At 34.8% G+C, this 13092-nt stretch overlaps 1 protein-coding gene across 1 annotated transcript; it reads left to right on the forward strand.

The window, feature by feature from the left end:
• The first annotated feature begins 5110 nt into the window (after positions 1–5110).
• On the forward strand, positions 5111–8376 carry LOC133823858 (SAC3 family protein A-like). The gene is made up of 11 exons (XM_062256707.1): positions 5111–5266; positions 5374–5401; positions 5562–5591; positions 5778–5830; positions 5995–6123; positions 6221–6361; positions 6709–6768; positions 7381–7511; positions 7614–7674; positions 7860–8063; positions 8347–8376. Exons 1-11 carry the CDS (start codon positions 5111–5113, stop codon positions 8374–8376), a joined length of 1023 nt encoding a protein of 340 aa, XP_062112691.1.
• The last annotated feature ends 4716 nt before the right edge of the window (positions 8377–13092 follow it).

The following is a 13092-nucleotide window of genomic DNA, read 5'->3' on the forward strand; positions in this document are numbered from 1 at the left end:
ACTCTAAATGATAGATCCAATCTTCATCCCAAAGCACTCCTAAGCTTCTTCTCCCAGTCTAGGTCTGCAAAAAGTGCCTCCTTTCCTCTCCTTAATCGTGATTTAAACCTAATTAGTGTTTTTTTAAACATGAAATGACCAAAACACCCTTCATTAAAAATCTGCGTTTTTCACATTTCTAGACATATCCTGCGGTCGCAGGAATGCTCTAGAAATGCCAAAACTTTTATGGAATTGCGACCGCAAGACAGCTGTCCTACGGTCGCAGAAAGTGCTCTGAAACACCGTTTTCCACCAATTTTTGTCATTTTTCTGGTTTTTTCACCATGTTTCCACACCTAAGTCACCTAAGCCCTTCGACACCTGAAAACACACAAAACACAAGCGTAAAATAGAACAAAACAAAACTAAACACCCAATACTCTACCTAAAAAGACATAGATAAACGAGTCTAAAACTCGTTTATCAAACTTCCCCAAACTTAACATTTGCTCACCCTCGAGCAAAGAAAACAAGACTCAAGATAAACTAAACAAATAAATACAAACACTAAACAAATGAATCAAGATAACCACAATTTTCAAGCCTCAAAATTAATGAATGACAAGCATATATAATTTTCAAAAAATAACTGACAAGTCATCTAGATTTTCAATCCAACTACTTCTTCAACTTACCCTAATCCATTGATCATTTTTGTCTACTCAATCATGAACAGTAAATAACACACATTTAAAATAATTTACACAAGCTGAATTCTCACCATCAATCCATCAAATCCCATTTTCCATATGCTTGCTAACTTATTATTCTCCACTAATATAAATCAATGCATGTTCAAGAATCAAAAGGTCTTTTAAAGCTTGTATTGAGAGGCTTAGGTAATGGTAGATAAGATAGTCATTTTGGCTCAAATATACCATAAGCATATAATCCAAACAAACCAAACCTGATATCCACATTGTAATCCAAACAACCCCAAATTTCCCTTTATTTTCCAAGATTGAGAAAAATTCACACTAGATATATCTTTTTTTTATTATTATTTAACTACACTTCCCCAAACTTATGTTTTTCAATGAGAGCAACATAAGAAGTATAGTTTATTTTCAATCTTAAATATATATTTTTTTCGAATTTTTCTCTCAATCTTTTCCTTTTATTTTGCTATTGTCACAACCAAATCACAAAATAACACCCATTACAAATCAATCCCCATTTATATTATATGCTCATTGTATAAATCAAGGGAATGGAAATAATAAAGTGTTCAATCAAGCTCAAAATAAGTGTTTAACAATAAAAAGTTATTCTTTTAGGCTCAAAAAGGGTAACTAGGGATAAATTAATCAAGGTTGGCTTGAAAGGTTCAAACGTTCCAAAAAAAAATTGCCTAAATCATTTTCCTAAACAAGCATTGTCTATGATTTCGCCTCAAATAGCAAGCAAGCAAGTTCTAGAATTTTTCATACATTCTTTCCACATTCAAAATTCAGCAAGTGTAAATACATTTAAATGCAAGAATTTACAAATCATGATCAAATATTCAGTTTTACAATGAATTAAAGTAATCCAAAGAAGTGGTCAAACCAAGCACACAGATTGTTTTTACATTCACTACACCAAATAATACTTTCTACAACACATTAATATAAGCTTATTTAAAAAGTATTATAATTGATAATATAAAAAAGCGGTAAAGTGAAAATGGGAAAAACAAAAGGCGGGCCTTAAAAAATTATAAGCACCGAATAATAATTTTTTTTAATTCAGATCTCTCTTTCTCTTTCTTTTCTTCTCCTTTTTCGTCATCGTTCTATCTCCTCTCTCTCGGATCTCTTTCTCCCACTAGACCTCTCGCCTTCACTCTTTCTCTCTCGCCTGTGTTTTTGTGGAGTTCGACCGCTACCTTCCCCTACACGCGCCGGCTAGGGATCTTTAGAGGCCGTTGAAGCTTCGACCCACGCGGGCCCAAGCTCTCACACGACACCAGAGGCGAACGACGACACCGGAGGCCAGCTCTTCTTCTCCTCTTCCCTGTGTGCGGCTAAGCCTTCTTCTTCCCTACATGAGACTGGCTAGCTCCATCCAGCCTTCTTCTTCCCTGCGTGAAGGTGAAGAAAGATTCAACCTTTTTCATTTTTTTTTTGTTTAATAATAATACTGTGACAACTTTGTTTTGACCCATTTTCTATGTTTTTGTTTTTTTAATTAATTAAATTCAAATAATAAAAAATTAGGTTCGAGATTGGTACATGGATTTGTTCTGTGATCTGAGATCGTTTCCGGAGACCCACTTTGGGTGTTCAACAGTTGAAGAAACAACTCTCTCCCACTCACACTCCCAGCCAAGATCTTCATGAGATTCATCAATTCCTCGATTGTTTTTACATGTCAAGAATTGGGATTCGAATGCTCATTGGTATCTTCCTCTTCTTGTTCTAAACATTTTGGCTCGTAGAGGGTGCGTGTTTAATAGCTGCACTTGTCCAAACTATGGGAATTAGATTTTCTATGCTCAACTTTCTCATTGGCAATAAGCTAGATGATAAAGTTGTTATATTTCCTATTTCATTTGTTTATACTCCCATTTTTAGGTAGATTTTTATAGTCGAATAGCTTAGTTAAGTATTAGAGGATGTCATTGGATATTAGGCGTCTCTCGTGGGTGTTAATTAAATATATTTTTCCATACCTTAAGTTTGGAATGAGTTGATGGAAAATGGTCCAGAACTCAACTTTGATCTGCTTGAGTGAATTTGTTAATGTTGTAGTTTTAGTGCCAACCACAGAGTGTGCGTTGATTTGTGCTGGTAATTGAAAATGTGGTTGTGATAGGCGTAGGAATTGATTACTATGATGTGATTATTTCTTTACAGTAATTCAAGTTTTTTGGTGAGTATGTCACTGGACGAGTCCCCATTTATTTGGAATTAGTATCACCTGTTTGATCAACAGTAATTTAGGTTTTATTGTGGAATATGTTCAAACAAGTTTGTCTAATGTCATTGATATAAATTTGAACGTTTAGGATTCCCTAGTGTATTATTGCAACACAACCTTGGCATTTAATGATTAGTTTAGTTGTGCATTGCTTACATTGATACCATTTTGGTAAATATGCAGGAAGGATGCTTTCTGTTCAATCTTGTGATATTTGTGATTGTAGAGTTATTTTGACTGGATTTGGGTAGTATTCTGTGCTTTGCTTCTGTTGTGTTATTAGTGTGATTGTTTCTTTTTTAAAGATCACAGGAATGTTTTTGTTCCTTCTGGTTTTTTCTTCACCCTGTTAAGGACATTTGTTTGTTTCCTTTTTGATTGCAGTTCCCATAGTATCTTTTATTTGATAATTTCTCTAGTCCAATAACCAATTTCATGAACCTTAATATTGTTGTCTTATTGGGTGTTCAGTGTATTATTATGCAGGATTCAGTATTAATTTGTTACTGGATGTTCCTTGCCAGTTTTATTTTCATGTTATCTTATCCTGTCTTCATTTGCAACTGAAAAGCTAGTTCGAAGATCTATATGATCAATTCTGAATTGAATTCTTTCAGTTTTGCTAAAAGCTAACTGGGTTTTTGTAGTTGATTATTATAATTCAAAATTATTTTTCATCGGCTATTGTTTTGGATGGCCACTAGTCCAGGTTCTTGAATTGCTTTTTTCTCTATAAAATGGCAACATAAATTCCTCTTTAACCCAAATCAATATCATTAATGCTCAATGCCTTAGGTATACAAATGTGTGTGTATATATATAAGAGAAATTTTAATTGAATTAAAATATATCAATCAGAATTTTGTTGCTGTAGATGAGAATGCTTGATTTTTTTTTTACTTTTGGTAATTGGAATGATGTGGTACATTTTAAGATAATATATCAATCAGAATTCCGTTACTGTAGATGAGAATGCTTGATTTTTTTTTTTTACTTTTGGTAATTGGAATGATGTGGTACATTTTAAGATGTGGCTTGCAAATGATGGAAATTATATAGAGCTTAGATGGCTTACAACTTGGAAACAAAGACAATATATTATTGACTTTCAATTGCCATTTGAGATTTTCGGGGTTGTGCAACAAAAGTGAGCACCATTTTGTTATGATTTCATTCAATTTCTTGATGCATATGTCCAAACTTAATCTAATATGTTGAAAAAATACTTTCTTTAAGTTCTTACTTGAAAACTTGATTATGAGATTGGATACATAGTTGAGTTGCTCATTTTAGTTTGAAACTTTATGAAGTTAAGAATAAGTTTTATACAACAATGCTTATGGTTTAAGACAATTAAAAAAAAAACTGCACTCTATATGTTTTGTGAAATGCCTTAGATACATAACATTTGGATGAAATAATCTTTATGCATAGGAGTTTGAAAGTTAATTGCCTAATTGTATATCTTTGCAAAAAGCTCCAATTGATCCTTTCACTTGTGAAAGTTGCAAGCCATCTACATCTCAAGGTGTTCCACTTGGAGGCATGGGGTCTGTGGTGTACAAGCTTGTTGCTACAAATTTTTCAACTTTGTTCTTTTTTATTTGATCAAACTGGTGTGCTTGTTTGTTTATGTCTCATACAGAAGTGGCAGCATATCTAGAGGTTTGAGAGGTGAATTCAGGCAATTTCAAATTGTTCCTGGTTTATGTGAAGGTTCTCTAGTCATGGCCAAGCAATTTGGCATTTTTGGTTAGTAAAATAAGGTCAGAGCTCGACGTATCTGAAGGGCTCAGTGAAGGTAGGCACGACGGTATGTATCTCTTCTCATTTTGCTTTTTTTTTTTTCTTTCTTTCTCTTCTCTGTTTTTGTGTTTGGCTCTAGGTTGAGGGAAAACATCATTTGGAAAGAGTAATATGTAGTGGAATGAATAATGAAGTATGATTTCACAAAGCACATTACTTGTCTTTTTTAAATTTTGAAGTCATGAACGGCTTCTAGTTTATTAGTATCTTGAAGAGACCTTGTTTAGTATACACTAAGTCAGTTCACATTATTTTGATATCACTTTTCTTTGTAGAGTTTACCACTATATCAAACAGTAGAATAGAGAGGAGCAATTCCAAGTTTCTTTCAAAAGATTTGTAAGCTTTCAAAAGTAAATGCATGGATCGAAGAAATCCTATGGCATTATCTGGGTCTACATCTTACTATACTCAGAGAGGAATAGTTGTCCCTGGTTCTGGAGGACAGCCTGAGCTTCATGGATCACCAGGCATTCATCAATTGTCGAATCCAAACGCGTCGTATCAGTCCAATATGGTACGTTTCTGATAGAAAATTTGAGTTTTGTTTTGTGCTTGATCATGACTTGCTGCGACATACAGAGCAAAACTGTGTTCAAATGTTGAGTTTCTTGGTCTTTTAAGAAGTCAACTATTCATTTACTTTATCTTGGTATGCTTTTATATTGTAATGTATTTCTGAATAGTTGAGTCGCTGGAAAAAAAATTGACGAATGAGAGAACAGAAATAGAACATAAAAGAAAATGGACATGTGAATAAACAAAACTATGCATTGTAGGATTCTGCTTCTAATGTTAATTTGTTATTTTAGATAATAAATCTGATAGGGTCTTGGAGGAAGGTAATGAGGGGAGGGTGTTGGAAAAAGTTACCAGCGTTCTCTGCATAGGATGATCTTTTGGTGGAGAGTTTTTGTAGGTAGATTTGATTGGGACTCCAGGAGTATATGGTTGTATATAAGCATGTTTTGAAAGATTCAAGGATGCTCTTCTTGTAAATTCTTTGTTAATTTGGTTGTTCATAGCAGCATCTAATAAAGCTTTCAAAATTAGACAGCAAAAAACGACTGCTGAAAATTTGGTACATCTTTAACTTATTTGTGTTTGTAAACGTGTACATTTATATGCTTTTTTCTCTTATACTCATCTATATATATATATAGCATATACTACTGGGCAATTTTGTTCTCAATATTTTTTTGTTTGTGATTTTGTTGCTCATTATAACCTCTAGTAATGAAATAGCCAGGGGCCAAGAGCTCTGTCAGCAGGGCTGTTGAAGACATTGACTGGGATTCTTTTACTGTCAAGGGGACATGCCAGGAAATTGAGAAACGTTATTTGTGGCTTACTTCTGCCCCTGATCCAGCTACTGTAATTATTGTTATCTCATTTTTTTGGTTGTATCTATTAACTGTTGATTTTTCATACATAATATGTAATTAGCTGTTGATCCTTTGTGCCCTTGCAGGTAAGACCGGAAGAAGTACTAGAAAAAGCTCTGCTTATGGTTCAAAATTCTCAAAAGAATTACCTCTACAAGTGTGATCAGTTGAAGTCCATTCATCAAGATTTAACTGTGCAAAGAATTCAAAATCAGCTAACAGTAAATGTTTGTTTTAAAACCTCTCTTTCTTTCTCTCATGTAAACATCTATTTATATTTGACTCCTACATGTTAACAATTAATATGTGATATCAAGGCAACAGGGAATGCATTAAATGCAACATTTAATCTAGATATTAATGCATATATGATTGGTATAAGTAATCATAATTTTGAGTATCAAAGCATAGAATATATTTTCTGTGTATTTTGTTTTAATATTTTAATTAACTTCAACATGACTTTAGAGGGTTCAATGAAACAGAGTAGTTATACAGGTACCGCCAAGTGAAGCTTTGGTTTTTTACATGTATATAACTTACCATTGTATTCATTATCCATAATTTGTTTCAGGTTTATGAAACTCATGCTCGGTTAGCATTGGAGGTTGGGGACCTACCAGAGTATAATCAGGTTCGTTTTTTTTCAGTATATCTCAAAGGGGTACTTTTCGTTGTTGAGATCAATACACATATTTACAGTCCTATTCATGATAAAATTTCTCTCAGACTAGGTTTTGTTACTCATCTTGGTGGATTCTGTAATTCTTGTGAAATAATTGACGTGCTATTGCACTGAAATTATACATCTCAATTAGCAAATAAGAAATTGGCTATAATCAAAAGCAGGACTTAGTGAATGCTATTTTCTCTTGTACACTTTACATAACAACTACACAACTTTAAGATTATACTTATTAGTCATTACATTGAAACAAATTGAAGAGAAAATTTCCAGGTGCCTTTTCCTGTGTAAGCAAGAATTTTCCTTGTGTATTATCTTATTCTGTTTCTATTAAAAATTACGTTCGATGTGTTTTTTTCTTGTCATTGATGACCCATCTCTTCAAGTTTAATTGTGTTGTAATTATGATATATATTGAATTGGTTGTAATTATGATATTATTTGGGATATTGTTTCATGGACCTCCTTTTGTACAAATGATATTTATTTAGTTATTTTAAATAAAGTAACCACATATCTTCACAAGTTACATTCTCTATCAACTCTTTTATGCAATTTCAGTGCCAATCTCAGCTGCAATCCCTTTATTCTGAAGGAATTGAGGGATGCCACATGGAGTTTGCTGCATACAACTTACTATGTGTTATCCTACTCTCTAGTAACAACAGAGATCTTGTATCATCTATGTCGAGGTCAGTTATGATTGGAGGAAATTTTGTACGCTATGTACCATTCTTGTACTGTGTTGAAACACTTGTATTGACCTTCAATCTATGTTGTGAAATTGAGTTCAGGTTATCAAGTGAAGCTAAAAGAGATAATGCAGTAAGGCATGCTCTTGCAGTTCGGGCAGCTGTCAATCTGGAAACTATGTTATGTTCTTCAGGCTCTTCAAAACAGCACCAAATTTGAACACTTGCCTGATGGGTGAGTTTTGATTAAGTCACTCTCCATTTTAATAAAAATAATCATTAAAAAATGATCGTATTCATATAACAGTATGTAAAATTTATGCAGATCTATATGTTGAAAAGATGTAGTTTAAGGCAGTGTGCTGCATATCTCGATCTTATCGGCCGACGTTACCTGTTTCTTATATCGCTCAGGTTCTGAGCATCTCTAGTGTTGCTTCTGACAATGATGAAAAAGATTTAGATGGATTGGAGGAATGTATTGAGTGGTTGAAGGCACATGGCGCATGTCTTATTACAGATAACAATGGAGAGATGCAGCTTGATGCCAAGGTATGTTTAACCACACGCTTTTATTCGGCAGGTGCACCATGTTTGTTATATATGTTTTTTTATTAATAGCTTAACAATCATCTTATGAATTTGATTTGCTAAATGGTCGAATTTATCAGCTTTTACACTTGTATATATCTTAAGATACACTAGCTGTAGTATAAAAACTAATTATATAAGTATTTATTTTGGTTAAATAGTACCGACCGGCAGCTAGTTTATTACAATGTTCAGGATTTAGGATTTTGTATATTGTCTTTAGCAAATTGGTCTAAACTTCTAGATAGGCACAGCTAAATACGTGGATATTTGATGTATTGTTGTTAACATTTCATTCTTATGATCTGATAGTTATTTTATGCGTTTATAAATGGGAATATAATTTGATCATGATTATTACCTGTATCTTAGTTGGACACTTTGATTATGATTTTGATCATGAAATCTATACATTTCCCTCATAACCACGTGATACTTTTAAGCTTAGTAGTAATTATGAATAGGATGATTTCTTTCACTTTCCATATAACTACTGTAATGCCGTGAATTTCCTAATAAGGGTTAGGACCTTGATTAGGAGGTTGGGAGGGCCATAATTGAATTATGATGCTATTTAATGATCATATGCATGTTTATGTGAATTATAGTATTATATGATGATGAATGCATGCATGCATATGGGTGTATTTTAATTATAAGGGCGTTTTGGTAATTTGGCCCGTTGAGGGCGTGATTGTGTATTTTCGTGCATGTGGGTGAGTTATGAATGGTACCACATTATATGTGGATTTGTTCGAGCCTTTCGGCATGAGACGATCATGAAATGCAAGTGTTCGGTCTGGTCATAACGGGGTTTAAGTTCGAGGCTCGGGGTGAGTTTCGGGGTGATTTTAATGATTAGAACATTACCGGGAATTAAAGGGTAATGGGATATGGATTATTGGTATGTGGGAATATTGAGGATAGCGGGAATTGGATGGTGTTAACTATGATTAATGAAATAGGTGAGAAAGGACAGTTTTGCCCTTGGTGGATATTAAGGCTTTATTTTAGACTTGAGGGCATTTAGGTCTTTTCCCACAAAAGGATTTATATCAGCCACTAAGGCGGTAGAAGAGTAACAAAAACAGAGTCCTATTTTCCCTTCTCTCCCAATAGGTTTTCTCCCTCATTTCTCTCTGAATTTTCAAGCTCCTTTTTGAGGAATCAAGCCAAGGAACCAAGCTGGGATAAGCTAGGGTTATGCTCCACCATTGAAGAGGGTGTGTTGCTGAGATTGAGGTGAGTTTTTAGCCATTAGAACTCTTGCTTTTGCTCTATTTTCTTAGTTAAGTTCCAGCTGGTTTTTAGGTTGGAAAGTGGGGAATTAATTGGAGTTTTGGCTAGGGTTCTTGGGGTTGTGGTGCCTAGGTTATGTGGAGGTGGTATTTAGGTTCATTTGGGACTTAATTTGATGTTTGGAAGCTTTTGGTTTGGGTTAGAAATGGTGGAATCGAAGGAAGAGTTTTATGGGCTGATGCTGGCTGAAGGTAGCACTACAGCGCCCAGTATAGGGCGCTACAGCGCTACCTGCAGAGGAGACTAGGGCAGTTTGGCTCTGTGAAGAGCGTTGGGGCGCTAGGAGGGTAGCGCTATAGCGCTACCCTGTTTCTTCAGAACCCCGTTTTGAGTGTTTTTAAGGGTTTTTGGCTCGGGGTTTCAATCCTTTTGGTCCGGGATCAAATCTACTCACCGTGTGGGTATGTTTCGAGGTCCCGAGAGTGGGGTTTAGGTCAAGACCCTATCTTGGTTGATTTTCATTAATCAGAGATTGTATTTGGTTATGACTAGGTGACCGCTAAAGGATTAAGGATCAATCATTCTCAAGGGTCGTTCTTGATCTAATTCTCTCTCGAACCGGAGGTAAGAAAACTACACCCTGTGTATATGTGACATGCATGGTTATTCTTGATGCATGTTGGATGTTTAAATGTAATGCACGAGAAACATGTGATTAGGGCATGCTTTGTATACTGAGTATGATATTATTCAGAGCTTGAGCCTCTGTGTTTTTGCATGATCCTAATTGTGCTAGTATTTGTTAAGTAAGCATGTTGAATGCCCTGTATTTGGATATTGGATATATGATATATGTTTGGTGGCATTGCTTACTTGTTTATGGCACTGACTAGTCAGGGACACTGACCTAAGAGTCAGAACGGCATGAGCGTCCTGAACGCAGGGCCGAATGAAGATTAGATCTAATCGATATCAGCATTGAATGACTCATATAGGGTATTAATGCTGGACCTACCCTAGGGTCGATGAAACTTATAAGCGCTTGGCTAGTCTAGGACTAGTTACTCAGAGCCAGGGCCTAAGGCCTAGGTGACTGTTTGTCACATGGCTAGGGAACGATGTTCCAGGGTTATGACTCTATGGTCATGAGGAAGGTTATGTTGGTGACTAGTCATCATGCACCTATCATATCTAAGCTAGTGAAAGGATCACTTATCTACTCGACAGGTTTATGATGGTGACTATTTCACCAGATACCTATCTTGTATAAGCTAGTGAAAGGATCACTTATCTATAAGCCCCGGTGGCCCTATCGTCACATGGCTATTGGGAACGGAACCCACTTCAGTGACTAGTACAACTGTCACTCTTCTATTTGGGGCTAAAAGCCCTGGATGACTATTATGGTCATTGGTTGATGTGTTATACTCAACATTACGTGGATTTGTTTGCCTGCTGGAATAGGGCTATATCTGCTAGGCGTGTGCCTTATGATTTGATGACATGTTATTACTGTTCATGAGCATATTAAGTTTTCTTGATGGGCTTTGGCTCAAGGATGCTATGTGGTGCAGGTAAAGGCAAAAGAAAGTTGGACCATCCTTGAGCTAGAGAGCTTAGGTGACGACGTGTACATATGCAGCTGCTCGACCGCCACGGCCGAGGGTTTAAAGAGGAACTAGGGTTAAACCCTGTTTTGCCACCTAGATCGGCCTGTTGTAAATATTTTCTTGTAGTAGACTCTGAACATTATATTTTTTGGATCCCAATGTATACAGTAAACGTTCTAATGAAACGTTACATCTTAACAAAAAAATTTAATCCCTAAACCGCTAATCATACTTAGTTACACAATTTTGGCCAAACGACTCGATTAGCGAGTTTAGCATTGTTACAAGGCACACCGTAACGGTCCCTGGAGTTTGGGGCGTTACAACTGCCATATTCATTGTCTCTCACTATGAATGATATGATATTTCATGACCTCATTAGTTTTTCTTTTATGTTTTATTTACCAGATTCAACAAGTGAAGTGCAAAAGAAAATCTGATTTGGAAGGCTTTGGTGTGCTGACATTTGGAAGATCATGAATTCCTACTTTTACTTTTGAATATGCAACTATTTAAGACTATTTTGTTGACTGTTGTGAGAATGTTTTGTTTATGTTAATTAGGCAGTGTTGAATATCTTAAGACTTTTAGATTATTTTTTAGATAATCTTGAATGTATTTTGACACAATTATTTGGTTATATGTATTATGAACCATATAATTGGTACTCAAAAATATAATTGTGCAATGTTAAGGGTGTCTTAAGTATATTAAATGAAGTGGGTTTGAATTAAAGCAATAAAAATAATTATAATGTACATGTTTATATAATAATAATTCAAGCTTATTCAAATATTATAATAACACAAAAAATGTGTTATTGTATGTTTTACAATAACACTGGTTTATAAGCATAAAATTATGTTTTGCAAACTATTTTCTATAATGCAGAAAGTGTGTTATTATAAAGTGTATCATAACACTACTTTATAAGTACCAAAAAAGTGTTATATAATCTATTTATAAATAGCATAATGAAATACTTATCTAACTATTAAAATAACACAACAAAAGTGTTATCGTAGGCTATACCATAACACATATCTATAACTATGGAAAAGTGTTATGCAAAGTGCTCCGACCTACTATAACACTGCTTTCCTTAACACATCAAAAAGTGTTATGGTATATATTTGATAATACTTTTTCAGTCTTATTGAAAGTATTTTTTCTTGTAGTGAATCAAATATATTTTTCTCGAATTATATTACAAGTCATTCACGTATTCTCATCGGCTAATCATTGTTATCTTGATTCAACAGACTCTCTAGATACCCTAACACACAAAACCAAACACAATTTAACAAAACACCAAACTAAACAGAAACTTGACTCAACTAACCTGATATAAATAACTAAAATAAAACCACCTTTCCCAAACTTAACAAAAACATTGTCCTCAATGTTTAAATAAAAGCTAAGGAAAGGAAACTTACCTGACTCGACTCACGATGAAGGACCTGCCTCGTCATCCCCCTCAGGTGGAGGATACCCAAAGTTGGGTGGTTGTGGATATGGTGGAAATCCACTAGTGTCAATACCAAAATGAGTGGTGAAGGCTTGGTTGTAGGCATATTGGTTCTGCGCTTTTTTTTCGATTTTTTTTTCGATTTTTTTTTCATCATTTTCTATTTTTTCATGTATTTCACGATTCCAGAATCAACAATATTTACAAGAAAATTAAAAATAAACAAAAACTAACTAAAAAAATAAAAATTGTCTCAACTAAAATAGCATAAAAACTTAATGAACTTGGGATGCCTCCCAATGGCGCTTTATTTAACGTCTCCAGCTGGACGCTCACTTTCTTCATTAAACTTCAACTCGGGTCAAGTCCACCCCGCTCATCCTTTAGAGCCATAGTGTCATAAGCAAAAACTCATCTTTTGACGTTGCTAATTGTTGGAGCCTTCCACCGCTCGTGTAACCTTCGAGCCTTTCCACTATAGAATTGTTTCAAACAATTACAAACTGCTCGACTACCAATTTTAGCATTGGTTTTTCTCTTGGTGGTTTCCAAATTACTACCACCACTACATAGCACATCCACTCTACAGCAAGTTGGAATATCAGTTGCTGCAAAAACATTAAATGTTACCTCTTCATTTTGCACTCGCAGCTTCAACTCCCCCTTTTGTACA

This window comes from Humulus lupulus, chromosome 3 (genome assembly GCF_963169125.1).
Source record: "Humulus lupulus chromosome 3, drHumLupu1.1, whole genome shotgun sequence".
Classification (NCBI taxonomy): Eukaryota; Viridiplantae; Streptophyta; class Magnoliopsida; order Rosales; family Cannabaceae; genus Humulus; species Humulus lupulus.